Source organism: Pelobates fuscus, chromosome 12 (assembly GCF_036172605.1).
Source record: "Pelobates fuscus isolate aPelFus1 chromosome 12, aPelFus1.pri, whole genome shotgun sequence".
In the NCBI taxonomy this organism is placed as follows: Eukaryota; Metazoa; Chordata; class Amphibia; order Anura; family Pelobatidae; genus Pelobates; species Pelobates fuscus.
This window is the reverse complement of record NC_086328.1, coordinates 9,218,970-9,239,899: the sequence shown is the minus strand read 5'-3', so window position 1 is coordinate 9,239,899 and position 20,930 is coordinate 9,218,970. Positions and strand designations below refer to the sequence as shown.

The window sequence follows — 20,930 nt, the reverse complement described above, 5'->3', positions numbered from 1 at the left end:
GACATGTTAATGGCTTTCTTTCCTCCTGCTTTCATGCCAGCAATTATAGCGTCTCTATAGGCTCTGAGTTGAACCATATCAGCACCATTTACGTTCCAATCGGGATCGGTGTTGGGATAATGTGTTGCGGCCCATGCTGATGGATTGGCTTGGTTTAAAGTACGGGCTTTATCCTCCAGTGCTTTAATGGCCGCTTGATTAATTCTTGTCCTTTCCTCATTGTTAAATAAAGTCATTAATAACTGCTGGCAATCAGCCCATGTCGGATTATGCGTCTGTACTATTGAGGTGAACAGATCAGTCATAGCTTGTGGTTTCTCAGTATACGAGGAATTATGGGTCTTCCAGTTTAAAAGATCGGTTGTGGTGAATGGGACATATACGAAGACTGGGTCAGCGTGTGCCATTTGACCTGCGGCATCGATATAGGCTGACCCAGGATTCAGGCGAAGAGGCATCTGATAGTGCTTTAATTGTTGGGTACCAGTCAGTTGTCGGGTTTGGATGGGGCTACGTAAAGGGGCATCAGTCATGGGTTCCGGTCGGGGAGAGATAGGGTATGGGGATGTGGGAGGTTGGTTTTGGGAAAAGGTTGTAAATAAAACACTTCGAGTCGAGCTAGATGAAGCTTGACCGGAAGTCTGAAGTGGCGCCAAATCAGGATATTCGTTTCTAATGGGGGTTGGTTCTGATTCCGGAAGGGGAGATTTAGTACGAGGGGGGGTGGATCCTGTACTGGAGGAGGAAGCGGAAGTGGATGAGGGTAATGAGGGGAGGGGTGCAGGACTTCCTGCGTTTGCGTCATTTCCTCTTAACGGAAAGTAAGGGGGCGGCAAAGGGATCTCGGACTCAGGGGGCGTGTCCAAAATGGGCCTAACACCGGTCCTAGTGGACGAACAAGTCCTAGCTACCATGAGGCGACACTGCTCCTCGTGGCATGTCTGAAGCCATTTTGGCGAGTCATTTACGGCCTGTCTCCAGCAATCAATATAAGGAAACTGGCCGTAAAGTTCAGGCCTACCTGATACAGCCACGTGTAAGCGCTGTACCAGAGTTGGATCCAAACTGCCACGTGGCGGCCATGCCGCAACCAAAGTAGGCCACTCCCTAGTGCACAAAGTAACCAAACGTACAGGAGACATTTTAACCCCAAAATCACAAGTTTTAAATCCCTTTTTAAAATTCTTCACCATACAACCTAAGGGATCCGGAATCGTTGACTGCGACGCACCCATACTTAACAATGGAACGTCGTCGACAACGAATACTATACACGCGTACTATTCAACAGTCACACCCGTTTCCTCTGGCAACAGCACCACGTGGTACGGTTACCGAGTGAAACGTACACAATAACACAATAAACACTCAGGGAATTCCCGTACACACACAGCTGTTACACCAGTCACTAGATCAGTGGTCGTCAACCTTTTTCTAACTACCGCCCACTAATGCATCTTTTTGGTTGAAAAAATTTCCTTACCGCCCACCAGTTTTCGCGCAAGTGCGGAATATTTTTTTCGAAAGGAGGGTGTTTTAAAAAAAATAAATGTACGTACATTTATCTTTTTATTTGCAATTAATGCATGTTTATAATGTTTTTAACTTTATAAAAAGTTTAATGAGAAAACAATAAAGTAAATTGAAATTACCTTTACTAGTGATTAATGAGATCCTTGAGGTTGTAAGGAACAAACGAAGGTCTCCTCTTTCGGTGATATTCAGACGACTTCTCTGTTTGCGCATAATATGATTTCTCAGCTCCCCTCTTCTCCCTCCTCAATTCCCCTCCCCACCTTTTTTTCCCCCTTTTTTTTAACCTTCCTTATAGCAATGCCCAGTAGGAAGGCTGAGCTAGGTATCCCACTATAACAGACCGGCACACATATATACAGACATACAGACATACAGACATACAGACAGACAGGCACACACACACACACACACACACACACAAAGACATGCATACAAAGACACATACACATACAGACAGACACAAGAAACAGACACACATACATACACACATATATACAGACACACACGACACATACAGACAGACACACACACGACACATACAAAGACATACATACAAAGACACACACACACAAAGACATACATACAAAGACACACACACAAAGACATACATACAAAGACACACACACAAAGACATACATACAAAGACACACACACAAGACATACATACAAAGACACACACACAAGACATACATACAAAGACACACACACAAGACATACATACAAAGACACACACACAAGACATACATACAAAGACACACACACACAAGACATACATACAAAGACACACACACACAAGACATACATACAAAGACACACACACACAAGACATACATACAGACACACACACACACAAAACATACATACAAACACACACACAAAACATGCATACAAAGACACACACACGACATACATACAAAGACAAGACACACATATATACAGACATACACACAGACACAAACAAGACATACATACAAAGACAAGACACATGTATACAGACATACACACACACAAGACACATACATAAGACACACATACAGACACACACACAAGACATACATACAAACACAAGACACATGTATACAGACATACACACAAGACACATACATAAGACACACATACAGACACACACACACAAGACATACATACAAACACAAGACACATGTATACAGACATACACACAAGACACATACATAAGACACACACAAGACATACATACAAAGACAAGACACATGTATACAGACATACACACACAAGACACTTACATAAGACACACAAAAGACATACATACAGACACACACAAGACATACATACACAAACAAACACACATTATATTTAAGTCACCCTCCTGTTTCCTACCTTTAAGGTGCAGGAGGGTGACTTTCCCTGGGGTCCAGTGGTGGCTCAGGTGCATGGGAGTCAGAGTTCCCACTCTGACTCCCTCCTCCTCCTTCCTCCCGCGCGGCTCTCTGTATGCTGGGAGGAGTGACCGGGGAATCACTTCCTCCCAGCAGATTTGATGTCATCACAGGGGGCCCGGTCGCGCTGTTAAAGCGCCCAGCGCTGACCGGGCCCCCTCACAATCCACATCCATCGGGTGGCCCTGACAGCATGGGCCACCCGATGGACCCCTCCATATGCGGCCCCGGCGGTTTGCCGCCGGGGCCGCAAGTGGTGATGGCGGTACCCAGTCACAGTGGTACCGCCGGCTCGCGCCCGCCCGCCTGCGCAATTTATAAAAAAAAAAATGAAAATCCCTACCGCCCACCTGGAATCCTGAAACGCCCACTAGTGGGCGGTAGGGACCAGGTTGACGACCCATGCACTAGATAATCAATATTATGCCCTTTGGCGTAACTATACAGTCACCCACGCTATAATTCTCTATATACGAATTACCCGTCTATAACACACCCCAGTAACATCGTCTTTTACAAATAGCGGTTACAGTACGGTTAGCATAGGTCAAAGCACAAGTTAAGGTCACAATACAATTATTAGTGGTTATGGTGTTAAAACATGCAATTGACGACAATGATTAGTACTTATATACAGTGTCAGTAAATATACAGGGTTATGGTACCGTGCACTATAATACAGCAACACACTATTAACACTCTCGCTAGACGGCTGAGCTCGCGCTATCTAACAAGATATACACTTTACTAAACAATCGTTAACACATTTACAATTCCCAACTAAACTATTGGCCAGTACCTTGAATGGACTACCTAAAAACAATCTACATACGTTTTGGTTAGCCACACTGCCCAATCACCACATATATAGCGAGCTAGAGGACCGAATTTACACAGACGCCTCTTAGTCGCACTATCAAAAGTCTAGTGGGTTCCAAATTTACACGCCTTCCCACTTAGCCCAGATAGATTGAGAGCTAGCGAACCGAATTTACACAGACGCCGCTTAGTCTCCCGGTCCCTCCGACCTAGCGAACAAAATATACACCCTAGAACGCTAGTCTAGACAAGACACCGGTGTCCGGCTAGGGCTATTTACACCAGAGCCCCGCCTGACTAACAGAATCAAACGGTCTGACTAAAGAGCGTTCGATCGAGCGGTGCGCCTTCGCTCCTTCCCTCCGACAGAGGGGGCAGATACACAGATTCAAAACCCCTTTGGGCCTACCGCACAATCGGTATACCCCTAGTGGGTCCTGCCGTCTAAAACAGCAGTTGTCTTACCTCCTCGTTCCTGAACCTGAGTTCACACTCATCGACGGGGACACCCCAGCACTTCTCACGTAGAGGCCGATGATCTCCTGGACAACGGCCCAGTGGCGCCGAGACGAAGGGAGGTCCACGCAGAAGTTCAGGGGTGCAGCCGTAGAGAACGTGGGCAAAGATAGACCGTCTCACGCCTCTGCCTCTCAGCTACCGTTGAACGATGAGCTTCCCGGCCAATGCACCAAATGATATCGGAGAAACTGACGGAAGCCAAGCACAGAGAGATGGACACAGGTTTCTTCAGGAAGGAAGAGATTCTTTATTGGATCACCGATCGGGACTCAGAGGGACTAGCGTCACCAAAATACCACAAGTTCTGAGCCCCGGACAATAGTGCAGGCTCCTTATATAGGCACATAACTCCTCCCATATTAAGCTCCACCCGCACATTCTCTTAACCAATCAACACAAATAAGAATTAACTTCCTGTTTGACCGCATGGCTTGTCCAGCACAATGGAGGAGGGGAATACTATATCCTGTATTCTTGCACATGCTCCGTACACTACTGATCGTATCTTGCCACGTGCAACCAACTGATTGATACGTCAGCATATGCACGTACACATGCCACGTGGTAATCTCGGCCTACTAAATTTATTTTTACCGAGATTCCACCACACCATGACCCAGGAAGGATCTCTAACAGCCATCTGAGCAGTGGCCAGTGGAGTTATCACTAGGCTGTAATGTAAACACTGCATTTTCTCTGAAAAGCAAAAGGCCTGAAGGTAAGGATTTTACACACCAGAACAAATTCAATAAGCTGTAGTTGTTCTTGTGACTATAGTGTCCCTTAATATCGTGTGCCCTCCCCCCCCCCCCCCCAAAAAAAAATGGTATTCATCATTAGAAAATAATTAGAAAATTCAGATTACTCTCAGATACTAGGCTAAGGGAGTAATGGGGGTTAGAGAGTTAGACTATAAATAGTCTGTGAATAAGGAACGATTTGGGTGTATTCAGCATGAGCCAAGGTGCCAATGTGACATGCCAAATGCCATGCATCAATATTGTTATCATGACTGTGTTATACTATTATGTCAGGTGCCAGGTCACGTGCTGGAGTTTGGGAACGTAACATTGTCTCCTGACAAATTCTAATTAATAGGTCACTATCTGCACACACTGTGCTCTAAACATACAGCCAGCTCCCGCCATCATAGATCTGTACAGACACATTACAGCAGGATTTATTACATTTATTTACATTTATTTGTAAAAGCCCAGGAGCTGTCTATAGATATTTAATAATTGTACCAAGTTAAACTTTAAATAATAAATCAACTTTAGTTTTATGAGACCTCAGAGACAGGAAGGTTGGCTCTCCAGCGGTATAACGCGGGTATGATTTCCCAGCTTGGCACATGGTTTACTAATAAGTAGTTCACAAGAGGAATCTGACAGGGAAGGCACAAATCAACATAAATATAACTAATGTCGTTCCTAGGCATGACACGTTAATTAGGAACCTGCATCTTATTTCGTACGCTGAGATTATCCTTTATTGAAGTTTGTTCTGAAAAATGACATTTATTAGACTAGTCCGTGTACCCATAAACGTGTCACCTGAGACATGCCTGAAGATGGAGGCTATACAAAACAATGTTATTTTTTTCTTTTTGTGTAACATGTGATCTTGTTAAAACAGATTAGCAGACTGCATCAGCCGATATCATTTCTCTATGTTTATTGTTCATGCATGATAACCAAATAGTTTTTAGTTTTTTTTTTACATATCATTTTACATGTATGTATCCGTCCAAGTTCACCTTAAAAAGAAGACATTTCTAGAAATATAAAAGATATGGAGCCTATCGAGGATGTCAGATGGTGGACTACAGTTATCTGTGCATTTTCTGTTCAGTAACTGATTCTGATTGGATAAAATATCAAACAGCCAAAAGTATCAAGGCTTACATTTCCGAAAGCCATCCTCAACCCTCCTTCTTAATGTTTTACACTAATTTTTCACCACTACGAAATATATTGAAGTTTTATAGCTAAATAAAAATAATAATATATGTTTTTTCTATCTGCAATTTTCGTAACTTATTTTCTCCAATAAAAAAGCTTTTTAACCCTGTACTCCGTTTTAACCCTGTACAGAAATGTTAATTAAAGTATAAACCTGGGAATTTTATAAAAGGTGAAAATTTATTGATTGCTCAATCCCTAAGAACATTAGTTTTTCATCAAATGTAATTATGACTTTAAATGAATGAATTCTCTTACCTCATTCCCCGTGTGGACCTGTTCTTGAAGTTCTGCAGAAGCTGAGGAATGCCGAGTGTGGCTTCTGTTAGGAGAGAAACTAGCCCAATTCCTTCCACGTATGCTGGGATATCCAGGAAAAGATATGTCAAGAGGGCACCAGAGATGGTCAGAGAGAAGCAGAACTGGACATAGTCTTCAAATCTGCTCCACTTCCAAAAGTAGTCAAGTTCAAAATCTGTCAAAATAATTTACATTTAAATGGAATGCTTGGCAGTGTTGGCAGTAAGGTGACCCTGAGATCCACGTCTAGAGTCATTGCAGGAGATATATGATTAATATTCCCTACATACATATTACAACCAATAGCACACTCACGGGTACTGATTCCGTAACATCTTTCAATGAATGGTCTCAGACTGGACCTTGCTTTAACCGGTCTTGCTTTGGTGTCCTGTTTGCTCACAGCAGGATGGTATTGGCATTTCATTAATTGGTCAGATTCACTATATCTAAAGTCAGCAAGGAATTTCTCAGACAGTTTTAAAGTGTAATTGGGTTTGTAATATTGGAATCCAGTGGACTCAGCTGAGCATATTTTCCAACTGTGCTAGATCTAAGGCCCCTGTGTCCCTTCATTCAGGACTCGGCACCGGCACTTGGTGATAGTACACAAGCACATCACCTAAAGTGCTAGAGCCTCTGAGATGTCCATGGGAGAGCTCAACCTTGTTTTACCATGCTACATTTATTTATTTATTTTTTAAATTCTTTATTTTTGTCGTGCACGTATCAACAACAATTACAAAGAGTCAGACAAGCGTCTGTATGCATCTTACAGTATTTGAGTCATAGATCATAGATTAATACAGCACATTTTTAAGGTATAAGAGTAAAAAAGAAAAACATAAAACACAATTCTATTTAGGAACAGTGAGTTGGATGGCACGCAGCACTCCATACAAAAGCAAAATCGAATTCCGTGATGATGGGTAAGGGCAGCCTGGCTACTTGCGTAGCATGTTGATATAAAAAGAGGCACTATGGCTGTGATATAAGCCTAGAATAAATCGGGAAAATAATGGAAACAATACATTCATTGCGCCTGGTCATAATGTATATTGGTATATTGACATTACATGCCAATCCCTAATATGTGTCCAAGGTGTCTGCTGTCTAAAGTTTGGTATTGTAGAGTGCTACTTGTATGGCAGCTAGACCGCGATCCCAATCTACGTGAGTGCCCAACTAGCTCACAGACTACATTGTTCATCCAACCGTATCTTCATATCTGAAGGAGGTGTAAAAAAAAAAAAAAAACCTCCACCCATGGAGAGACCAGAGGGAGGAGAGAGAGAAAATGTAGAAACTATAAAAGGGTGAGACTGGAAAAAGTGAAAAGCCAGAGCAAAGAGAGAGGAAAAAAGGCAAAGTTGCCGGAGTATAGAGAGCAGGGTAGGTGCGAGGAAAGAAGGAAAAAATAGAGAGGGTGGGGGCTCCGCAAACAAGACACAGTGCCGTCAGGCACTGCCCGAGCCCAGCAGGCTAGTGTCCCATGGTTCCCATATCTTTTTAAATGACGCTATCATCCCCCGCACTCTAGCAGTTAAGTCATCCATTATTCTACATTCCCTAATCCTAGATATCACTCCGGGGAAGTCCGGGCCCTCCGGGGAAAGCCACGCGATCGCTATAGCACGGCGCGCGCTTAGGGTTATTTTATGTACCAATTTTTGTTCTCTCCTGGTCCAACCATCGAGAGATCTATTTAGCAGATATACCCAGGGATCCAGACGAAGGGGTCTGTTGAACGTCTGCCTTAAGAGGTCTTCTACTGACCTCCAGAAGCCGGTGAGTTTTGAACATTCCCACCACATGTGGATATACGTGCCCCGGGAACCACAGCCCCGCCAACAATCATCATTATCTAATTTGTGCATGCAAAAAAGTTTCACAGGCGTGGTATACCACCTAAGCATAGTTTTCCATGCTTGCTCTTGGAGAGTGACACAAATCGAAACAGCGGTATTCGCTTCCCATATTTCCCTCCACTCCAATCTCTCCAAGACTTCCCCGAGGTCCATTTCCCATTGATACATGTAATTCGGATTTCCCCATTCTCCGGTTTCAGCGCTCAGGTGAGCGTACAGAAGCGTAATCATGCCCTTGGGGGCAATCCCGTCGGAGCAAAGCCTTTCATATAGCCTGATACATTTATTGTTGTGAGATAATTGTCTAAGTAATGTGCTATAAACAAGTTTATTTTTGTAAAAATAAATATTTTTATCTCTCTATGTGAGAGGAGTGAGCAGGATACTTTAGATAAATGTCTCATCTCATAAAGTATTCATAGGGTTAAATAAGAGCATTGCTGCAATATCTATATATATAATCACACTCATTGCTCCCTGTGCTAGGTAGCTCAGCAGGTAAGTATTTTATACAAACATTACAATGTTTGTTAGAACTGTTTAAGAATGTCTGTACTTGTCCTACAGATAAATGCGATACACACGGAACGGATTCCTGGCGGTTCTGATGGGTACATTCTGGACAGATAAAAGTTTCTTCCATAATTTTGCTACCCAAAGGAGCAGAAGAGATTTGCAGAGAAATTCGATGAAGGCCTCCCTTGACGTAAAGTGATTAAACTGAAGGATTTCGTACAGGTAGAACAGCAACTTTTTGCCAATTAAAACTGATTTGTGAGAATCATCATTGAAAAAAAAAAGACAAAAAAAGTAAGAGTAAGAAATAAATAGTTTGTATAAAGAAACCCAAGTCATACTATTATACAGCTCTCATATATCTCACAGCACAGATTAACACTTACCCGATGCTATCTAATAGGGGAACGAGGCCAAGCTCTACATTTGATAATTTTACCAACATTGCATTAACGCACTCATAGTTTTCATTTCGTATCCTATTAGGAGTTGCAAATATGGGAGTGTTGTGTTGAAATTTGAGGACATCTCCCGTGGTTCCTAGATTCATATTAGCATACCTCCCAGCTAATAGGAAGAGTTTGGCCAACTTTGGGACCTGTGTATCTATGGCTCAGAGAAATTCACTAGTTTTGAGTCCAAAGAGGATTTGCAACAGCGTCATAGAAAGCTTTAGCATGTCTGTAGTGTTTTAACATCACACAAAAGCAGTCCCCATCACATGCAGACAATTTATTACCATCACACACAGAACAACACTTTCATACTAAGTCCCACCATACACAGCCAGCCCAAAACCATCACAAACAAAAACAGTTCCCATGTCAGGTTCCAAAACTGACATGTAAGACTTTTTCGTTTATTACTGCCCCTTTAATTTCACTTCCTTATTTTCACCTCTAGTGGCCTCCCTAGCCACTAATCTCTCCACTCACTTTAACATCCTCACCTGTATTAACTAATGAGGAGGCTCCATTAGTCTACACCCGGCACACAACAGTGCCTTGACATTGAAGTCAGTGTTCTGACATAGAACTTCTGATCCTGGCTCCTGAAAACATCCTGTATTTATCTGCATTATTTAAATCTGAAGAGACTTACCTGTTTGATCTACCACATTGAAGATCCTTAACTGCTTCAACTGCTGCATCACTCCATGATCCTGTAAGCAACCTGTATTACTTTATACTGGAATGTACTTAACTGTCTCAACTACTGAAACTCTGCATAATCCTGTAAGCAACCTGAACTATATTATACCGAAACGATTTACCAGCTTTAACTATTTCAACCCTGTATCATCCTGAACCTGGCTGCAGTGTGACATTCCACAAACTAATTATCTCCTTGGGAATAACGTCAAACCTACTAGTATATAAAATACTTTAATTCATTTACTTTCATGATATCCCATTTGTGGCATATTGCTTTTATTCTGTTTTTACTCACAAAGTATCCTGTTTGTGGCATATTGCCTTAATTCTTTATTTCAAGTAAATTGTTATGTCTAAACAGACAAATAAAGTTTCAACCAATAACCCTGGCAATCGTCCTCTCTCTGACCTGCTCAGGAGCATGACACCCCATCACACATTGACAGTACAAAATGATCACACACATTCTCATCACAACAGCCCAATGCTAACACACGGTTTCCATTACACGTACACAACCCAATACCATCCCACACAAATACTCACAAACTGTCCCTCTCACAACAGCTCAATACATCACACACAAACAGCGCTGTACAATGGGTGGACTAACAGACACGTAATTGTAACTAGACAAATGGATGCACAGGAACAGAGGGGTTGAGGGCCCTGCTCAATGAGCTTACATGCTAGAGGTAGTAGGGTATTGTCAGGATTATAGTTGATCCAGCACCAGAATTGTATCACACCTAAAGACTAAGGATAACGTCTAACCAGACCTTAGAATGGCCGGATTTAACGTACCAGGGAATAGTCAAAATACTCGCAAAGGTCAGGGACACAGAATGAGACGCAATGATGAGGAAAACCAGAAGTCAAGGATACCAGAAATCAGGGAAGTCAAAACAAAGCCAAAGTCAAGTACCAGAAAAAACACGATCAGGAACACACTCTCGGATAACCAGCTAGTGGAAACCACGACAGGGCACTGGAAAAAGGGTATAAGTAGAGGTAATGAAATAGGTTGCTAGAAAATAATTGACTGAGAACTTTTTTTTGACAGTTGCATGAGAGGAGTGTTGGGGGTAAGGGGGGGAATGAAAACCCGCAAACAGTTTAAATTATATGCTTTACTGAAGAAAGATATTTTGAAGGAGTGGAGGCTAGGTGAAAGTCTAACAGAGAAGGGAAGAGAGTTCCATAGAAAAGGTACAGCCCTGGAGAAGTCTTGGAGGCGAGGTGGGAGTACGGACAGAGGATATACTTATGTCTTCGGCAGAGCGCAGGAGCTTCAACGGGACATACTTGTGTATTAGGGAGGATAGGTAGGTTGGAACAGCATTATGTAGGGACTTGTAAGCAAGCACCAGAATCTTAAACTAAATTGAGCCCTATATCTAACTTGAAGACAATGTAGGGACTGACAGAGGGGGAGGACGTGGCAGGTGCGGGCGGACAGGAAAATAAGCCGTGCCGCCGCATTCATTATAGATTGCAGCAGTGCAATCTGGAAACATGTAAGACCACTGAGAAGGAGATTGCAGTAGTCAAGGCGAAAAAAGAACAACAACATGGACCAGCACCTTAGCTGGTATCTCACACACTCCCCATAACACACAGCCAGAATAATACCAACACACACAGGTCCTACCACACACTACCAGCCCAATACCATCAAAGATCAAACAACTAATCACATCTTGTAATTATGGGCATGCATGCCCCGGTTATTTTGGTACAGTAATGACGTTGGTATGCTCAAACTAGAATCAGTGCTCTTTAATGGTTCTATTACTCCCTTAATGTGTTTGCATATTATGTTATCCTATATTTTTGATGTGGTTTGATTTGACTATTCTTCTCTCCTGATGCTGGATTGTCTTTCTGCTATTCTGGTATCCTAATTTGACTAGACATTTTCATTAGGACAATCTATGCTTTCGCCACTTAGCAAGCAGTCTCCTAAAGTTCGGCATTTTCCCTCCCAACATCCAAAATTACTCTTCCGTTCAACTCCATTCCATTCCACGCTTTAAAAAAACCTACCTATTAATGCATGTGAAAAAAATTTACATTAACAAACCTTTGCATAAACCTGATATATTTATCTAGTGCCATAAAAATTTCCTCTGAGACCTTTTTCTAAAAAAAAAATAGAATTAAGCTCTTCTAGTCTTCCTTCATAACTGAAATCTTCCATTCCCCTTATTAATATTGTGGCATGGATTTGTACGTTTTACAATTCCATAATATCCTTCTTTAAAACTGGTGCCCCTAAATTGCACCATATGGTGATTTCTTTCATGTGCTTCCTCTATTTGGGGTGATTAGCCTGTGTGGCAGATTTCCTATACAGTGTCTATACTGTGCATATACACAGATAAGGAAGAAATTAAAATGTTTTCGAACTGGGAGGGTGTGGCAAAAGAGGTAGGCTTAAAGGAACATTGCCAACCCCTAAACCACTTTAGCTTCTAACTTACAACTTTAAAGGCTACATCTCCGCTAAACGATATGGCCTCTTGACATTTCGGATCAGACAACCGATCCTGTTACTTCCTGGTTTGGTTAGCTCAGTGGAGATAAACTCAAGAGGCAGATATTGCCTAGAGCACCTGCCTTGCAAAGACTTCTAATTGAGCTGCATTGGGAGTCTGTGATTGGACAGACACAGATAATCTGGGCTGGGGAAGAAGGGGAGGCCTTACAAAAGCTGCAGACAAGAAATTAATTGGGCATGCCAAACATACTGCATATTAGTGAGGCCAAAATCAATAAAAACTATAAATCCTTTAACCCCTTAACCCCTTAAGGACACATGACATGTGTGACATGTCATGATTCCCTTTTATTCCAGAAGTTTGGTCCTTAAGGGGTTAAGGACACATGACGTGTGACATGTCATGATTCCCTTTTATTCCAGAAGTTTGGTCCTTAAGGGGTTAAAGGAATACTCCAACATTAAAAATACAAATATGTATTTCTAAAGTAGGAGTTTACTCCTGCCTGTTTAAATGCCCATGCCTGCCTGCAAGAGTAATATAACATCCTGCACCAATCATCAGTAATGTTGATCTCAGCCAATCCACTGGTTCTCCAAAGAGAAGCATTGGGGCCTAATGTCACGCGTAGCAAGCTGAACGCTACGCCAACCAGCATCTTCTTATAGAGATGCATTATCCTTTGTTAAAAAACTTTTATTTTTTTATTTTTAGAATATTTATTTCTTATTGCTCAAAAGACACAATGTAGAGCACATAGTAACTTTACAAAAAAAGAAAGTGAAGTATGATATATCAAGAAAACTCTTTAAAGCTGGAAAAGGTAGCACCAACACGTGCAACCGGAACAGAGCAAACTGGCCTCCTTAAGCCGGAGGCCAGTCTACCCCGTTCCTGCCACACAAGCTACTGCCACCCCCTCCTGGTTCAAACGGCTTTTTTTTTGTGTCATCGAAAATGTACAACAGTGCGATGGGATAGCAAAATAGGAGACACGCAGGTCTCGCAAAATCGGGAACAGCAATATGATTATAAATGAATATAAACCTAAACAATATTAACAGTTAGAAGGTAATACAGTATCAGTATCGGTAAATTTGTTATGTTACATGCAGTCAATATGCAGACGTCTGCGTCCTATGGTCGTACAAGAGATGCATTATCCTAATTCAACCGTATTAAAGATGCTGATCGTTGGTCTTCAAAAATTGCATGAACGTAAGAGAAAGCACCTCTTGTGGCTGTCAGAGTGACATCAACTAACGCTGTCCTTAGGGACAAACGTAAACAGAGCATTTTCATAGAAATGTCAGTGTTTACAGATTGAGGGTACAGGTACAGACTCTTTAAACCATTCAGTACCACGTAGTATTTATGGTGCTTAGAATGTCTCTCTAGTGCCCAAACAGGCTAAAATTGAAGATGTCGCCAAGGGGTTAAAGAGTTATTATTGTCAATATAATTATTCCTACAAGCAAGCTGTAGTAGTTTAGTTCGTTCAGATGGGTTGCACCGTCTGTGCCAAAGTGCTCCATATCGATCGCAGTAAGCCTATAATTAGTAGGGTTCCCAAGTTGCCCCCAAGCTGTAAATATTGTTTGTCAACTAACATGTATATAAATTGTTATAGATTATTTAGAAAGTGACACTCTGCTTGCCACATTGTGCAATAAGGAGACCTGGCTCCCCACCAGAATATAAAGTATATAACAGAAATAGAGAGATGTCAACAAAGGACTCAGTATCCAAAGAAACAATGCCACAGCCTCCAACATTCTAAATGACTAAGGAAGACTAGGGTGTGGGCAGGGGGTAGGCTGCAAGGGGGCATAACATATTTAATTAGTATGTTAACAAAGGCAGTATGCAAACATTACTCAATCCTACACGAAATTTAACTTTATTAGCAAAGCAAACTGAAATGAAATAGCTTTTTTTTCAAATAATTGCCTAAATGTTAAATTGAACATGAAAGAATGAGGTATATCTAAGCATATATAACCATACAGTCAATTTACATTCTCTTCATTCTATTCAAACAGATATAATTAATGAGCAGCTTAGATGGACGCCTGTTCACTGCGCCTTGAGGGGTATCAGCCACACCTCGCTGACGAGGCCCAAAGAAGGTCAAAACGATTGTCTGGAGTTGCTATATCTCTTGTGCAGAGAGAACTTGCCGCCACTTTGGTTCTGGACTGCCATTATGGGTGGGATTAGTCTGATACGCCTTGGAACTGGATCTCTCTGTCATGGCACAAGTGAGCAAAACTATTTTGAGACCTGAGCTGGGATTTACCGAAGTGCAAGCTACTGAATTTCTCTAAGCTGTTGTGCATTCTCAGACTTCTCATATTCCTTGTTTAAGATGATACAAAAGTGCCTGTAGTAGGGCCTGTAGTAGGGTGTGTGCGTGGGTCCAGCTCTTGGTGGAGCTAACACCTCATGACCTACTAATTGCTAATGATAAAGACCAAAGTGTTTTATTTACAAAGACTCATTTCTAAAGACTTTTATTCTAGAAAAGAAGGACATCAAGATAGAAAAGAGGCGTGTTGTGGGTTTTCTCAAAATTAGGACTATCCCTCCAAAACAGGACCACTTGGGAGGGATGGATAAATGAACCTTTGTTATTGCCACTTAAAAGTGCCAGTGCCCTGCGGCATCAGCAGATTACTTAGATCTTGATATCCATTTCAGAGATTACTTATCCTGAGCCAGTTGGGATTTAATATATTCAGAGGGTTTAAGACAGGGCTGTGGGTATTTGATGTATAATCTATTACTGTGAGGTATGATACAAAGTATATATGCTTAGTAAACAGGGCCGGTGCAAGGATTTTTGGCTACACAGGCGAAGATGAATTTTGCCGCCCCCCCACACACAAATAAGATGTATCTTTAGCGGTGTCTCATATCCAGCCTTTTGAAATCCCCATGTAGTGTATTGTACCCCCCTTTAGTGTGTCTTACACCCCCTTGTATGTCTCTTACAACCCCCATGTGTATCTCCTTCCCCCCCCCCCAGCCCCTTTGTGTGTCTTTCTTTCCCACAGCCCTTTTCTGTGGGTCTCTCCCCTCAGCCTGTTTTTTTGTGTGTCCCTCTTCCCCTCAGGCTCCTTTGTGTAACTTTTCCCTCCCAAGCCATATAGACATAGATATATAGCTACACACACACATACAGGCACATAGTCACAGAAATATGCAGGCACACAATCAAACAAACACAGCCATACAGGCACACAGTCATACAATCAACACATACAGGTACACAGACATACAGTCATACAGACACACACACACAGACATGCAGACACTGGCATATAGATAAATAAAAACACAGTTATACAAATACAGACATACAGAGACATGAAGATGCAGGCATACAGAGACATAACGAACAATGCATACAGAGACATATATACACAGACAGTCACACAAAGATATACAGAACAAGGCATACAGAGACATATGGATACAGTCATACAGCGACATACAGGCATACAGGGACATTCAGAAACACACGGACACAGTCATATAGAGACATACAGACACAGACAGACAGTCATACAGAGACATGCAGACAGGTATACAGAGCAGGGGCAGATCCAGAACCTAGTCTTGGGTGGTGGGGGGTGGGGGGGGGGGAGGTGGTAGTGAGTTTTAGTGGGGTAATAGGGGCTCTAATTAAGGAGTTAAGGGCTGTAGTAGGGGGACAGGGGCTGTAGTTGAGAGTTATGGGCTGTAATTGGGGGCTTAGGAAATGTAGTGGGGAATTGGGGCTGTAGTAGGGGGTTAGGGACTGAAGTAGGTTGATGGCTGCAAGTGGGAACAGGGGCTGTAGTGTGGGGGATATGGGCAGCAATTTGGGGGAGAGGGGCTGCAGTGGGGGTAAGGACTGTAGTAAGGGAATAGGGGCTGTACTGGAGATATGGGGTAAAAGGGAGTGGAAGGGATGTAAAGTAAGGGAGTTAGAGGCTGTAGAAGGGAGTATAGGGGCTGTGGTGGGAGCAAAGGGGCAATGTGGTTGGAAATGGGCACTAGAGGGGGGACACAGGGGCAGTAGAGGGGGACACAGGGGCAGTATGGTGTGGGCACAGGCTGTAACGAGGGACACTGAGGCAATAAAGTGGTGTCACAGGGACAGTATGGTAGGGGGTAAATTGGAAGTAGAGGGGGGGACAGGGGCTGTTGAGGCGGGTAGAGGAAGTAGAGGGGGGAGACAGGGGCAGTAGAGGCGTGTGAAAGGGGGGCAGAGGCAGGGGCTGTAGAGGGAAATAGAAGTGCTGTAGAGGGGCACATGGGGCAGTAGAGGGGGCAGGGGCTATTGAGGGGCTGTAAAGGGGGCAGGGGTAGTATGATGGGGCAGGGGCTATAGAGGTGGCAGGGGTAGTATGGTGGGGGCAGGGGCTATAGAGGTGGCAGGGGTAGTATGGTGGGGGCAGGGGGGAGTATGGTGGGGGCAGGGGGGAGTATGGTGGGGGCAGGGGGAGTATGGTGGGGGGCAGTGGGAGTATGGTGGGGGGCAGGGGGAGTATGGTGGGGGGCAGGGGGAGTATGGTGGGGGCAGGGGCTGAAGAAAGGGGCTGAAAAAAAAAACGTTTTGATTTAAAAAAAAAAAAAAAATGCTACAAGTTCTTCCCCCACCCCCTCCCAGAGACTTACCTTGGTCCAGGAGGGAGAACCTTACCCCTGGTGGTCGGATGGGATGGGATGGGCTGCACTGGAGGCTGGTGGCTGGAGCTGCAATCAGGACCGCTGGGGAGTCTGGGAGCAGTAGAAGTCCCGCCCCCTTCTGACATCATCAGAGGAGGACGGCTGACTTCACTGCCAGGCTCCTGTGTGCTGGCTGCAGGGAGAGAGGGGAGATTACAAATCCGAGTCTCCAGCCAGAGGCAGGGGATTCGGATTTTTGCGCCCCCCTTCTCTGGCGCCCTAAGGCGGCCGCCTGTGCCGCCTTATGGATGCGCCGGCCCTGTTAGTAAATATTAATCTCTTCAACTTGGCAAATTAAATTATAGATGTAAAGTTCCAGTATAAGAATAACATTAAAACATTCTATTAGTTATACTGAATACTCTCCGAAAACCGAATCTGATCTGAATAATTTGATCACAATTTGGTCCATGCAGTGATTTTTCAGCTGTTATCTAACTGAAGATAATGAATTGCTAACAAATTAATGGGCCCTCAAAACACCATAACTACTACAGGTCATCAAGGTCTTTGTGGGGTTTTTTAAACTCCACTCCCCCCAGTTTGTTTCAAATATTTTGAAATGGGTTGAAAAGAAATAGAGCTGGTTTGTTGTATGTAGGTATGGCGCATGTGGAAGGGAATTCTGCATTACTGTTTAATTTGGGTGGTAACAATAGGCTGAGCAAATGGGGGCTAGCCCACTGCCAGTACCGTTGTTTACTTTTACATTATATGAACAGCAGCAAATGGGTCAGACATAAGTACCAGGAAAGCCCCAGTATTGGTCAAACAGCTTAAAAATTTGTATTGCAAAACAAATTGGGCATCAGCTTGTTTCCCCATATATTGACTGTTTGCCCAATAAACCACTACAGTGCTTATGGTTCTTAGTAAGCCCCTTTAATATTTCCAATTTATATGAACAATGAAACATTGGAATTATTACATCTAAATATTAACATACCCAAGAAAATGCATAAAACCCCACCAAAGCTAGATTACCGTCGATATCTAAGTTCAACTTATATAGACCTAACTTAGAATATAAATTATGGGTTCTGCCTGCTGTTACAAATACTGCTGTGGAAGGTTTGGTTTTCTAGCAGACATGTGCGATACCATTTTGTATTCTCCACGGGACATTAATGGCCATTCCTGGTCACTGACCATGATCTCAATTCCAGATGTGTTCTGATTGGCTCACGACAGTATACGTTATAAGTGCCATTCTCAGCGGGCATTCATGTGGGATAGGTGGCACAAAGGATTCTATGTTAATGAAACAATTCATGTTGTGGATAACTCAAGATAGGAGGTGAGAACAAAAAGGTGTCTTTTAAACATGGTGCACCTGTGTGCCTAATGGGCTGATACATGCGCAGAGTGCTACAAAGCTCTCGTGTTTGAAAAGTAGTGTCCTGAAATCAGTCATCAATGTATTTAATTATGTATATACACTGCTCCTTCTGGCTACTTTCTCTGGTGGCAACCCTGAAAAAGCGAGGATGGACCCCAAATCAGGACTTTCCACCACAACCAGAACTGGTGGGAGATGACCATGGAGGTTAGTGACCCATGGTTGCAAGCTCCAGTCCCCTGTGTGTTCCTGGTAGGAGCACCTACTGGGCACAATGTTCAGAAATGTTGATTAAGCTCTGAATGATTACGGGGCTCCTGTAATTGCCGCGGTATATATCTGTCTTGAAATAGATATGTAAGCCGCTGTGTGTACAACAAGCTTCACAAGAATCTTTATTTTCCACATGTTCCATTCATTCTACCTCGTTACTCAACAGCTAATGGCTTTTACATTGATGAATCAATTCATCTTATCTTCAATGGAATGAAAAGTAATCCGTGTAAAGCAACGTCTGATTTAAGCTTTCTAACAAATAGAAAACCGGGTCACTGGGAACCACTTAGTGATATTTCCCGTAGAAACACATTCAGTTAAATTCTGTAATGGAAGTAAGCCAGCCTAAGGCATATTATAGATTAGAACTGGAAGCCATGACAGGTTAACAAAATGCGCATTAAAACATTGACGCTTTCTGTTTATATATAGAAAGGAGCGTTTTATAATCCGTATACACGAACAAGGATTAGTGACAGGAGATTAATTGATCCCTGATTGTGTGATGGGCTCTTTAAAGGTATTTAGAACAATCTATAATATTGTTTTTCACATAACAATATTTTAGTACAGTTGTTTCCTCTCTCAGTGAATAGAGGAACAGTGTAATCCTGACCTTTAAATCATTTACTGAACTCAGTTTACTTAAAGGGACACTATAGTCACCAGAATAACTACAGTTTATTGCATTTGTTCTGGTGAGTAGAATCATTACCCTCAGGGTTTTTGCTGTAAACACTGTCTTTTCAGAGAAAATGCAGTGTTTACATTACAGCCTAGTGATAACTTCACTGGCCACTCCTCAGATGGCTCTTAGAGATCCTTCCTGGGTCATTGCTGCCTAAAATGTATCCAAACATTCAGTGTCTCCTCCCTCTGCATGCAGACACTGGACTTTCCTCATAGAGATCCATTGACTCAATTCATCTCTATGAGGAGATGCTGATTGGCCAGGACTGTGTTTGAATCATGCTGGCTCTGCCCCTGATCTGCCTCCTTGTCAGTCTCAGCCAATCCTATGGGGAAGCACTGTGATTGGATCAGGCCACCACTTCTGCTGATGTCAGCAGACTGCTTGTTTTTCTGAGGCAGACAGGGCAGAGCCAGCAGCTTCAGGCTTGAATACCGTAAGATTTTTACTATATGAGGGGCCCAGAGGGGCTAGATGGTGGTTTTAACACTAGGGTCAGGAATAAATGTTTGTGTTCCTGACCCTATAGTGATGCTTTAACCAGGAACTGAGGAAAACTGCAAATGAATGAACAACCATTTTAACAGTCTGAATCCCATTGGTTTGAGATGCTCTACTCAACCAGTAACTGGAAACCACTAACGTAAAGAGAAAATTTCAAGATTCCATTTTCTGTTTTCTAGCATATTCGCACACTAATCACCATAGGCTAGATTCTGTTAGATGAGATAAGTTTATCCTTTGCAACTGCTTAGCATTTCCCCATAGATGTCAACAGGAGACCTGTTATTCAATAACCCCATTTTTTTTTATCTCTAGTAAAATGATCTAAATGTACTTATATGATTTATATAATTATATTTTATATGGTTTAAATATTATATTTTATATGCATTCACCCACCTTTCCTCGTTTTATTATGCTACAGCCTGGAATTAAATTGGATTTTATTGAGATTAGTTTTTTCACAATACAAATGTCATTATTTTCCAGTACCATGTTCAAAGAGCTATGTGTAAGTACTTTGGAAAAATCATACGATGCATAAAGTCTCAAGCAGGACACTGCAAAAAGGAAACGATAATGTAATGAAGTGGATGGGAGATCATGGAAAATGGGAGAGGATAAATGAGACGTAGTAAAGAGCAACAGGACAAGGTATGTAACAAAGAGGGTTGGCAATCTGGAGGGCACAGGAAATGAAGGGATGTTTTCCAGGACATGACTAACCGGTAGAGTAAGGTTGCTACCATACCGGTGAGCATTTGCGGGTATTCAGAGTGTTCTAAAGAGCAGTCTGTTTCCATAGGTGGGTT

At 42.6% G+C, this 20,930-nt stretch overlaps 1 protein-coding gene across 1 annotated transcript in view; it reads right to left on the bottom strand.

The window, feature by feature from the left end:
* LOC134579337 (solute carrier family 66 member 2-like) overlaps positions 1-20,930 on the bottom strand; it is an 83,727-nt gene that overhangs the window by 21,207 nt on the left and 41,590 nt on the right. Inside the window, exon 4 of the mRNA XM_063438600.1 lies at positions 6,512-6,728. Within this exon, the coding sequence (XP_063294670.1) occupies positions 6,512-6,728 (217 nt within the window). The remainder of the gene's footprint in view (positions 1-6,511; positions 6,729-20,930) is intronic.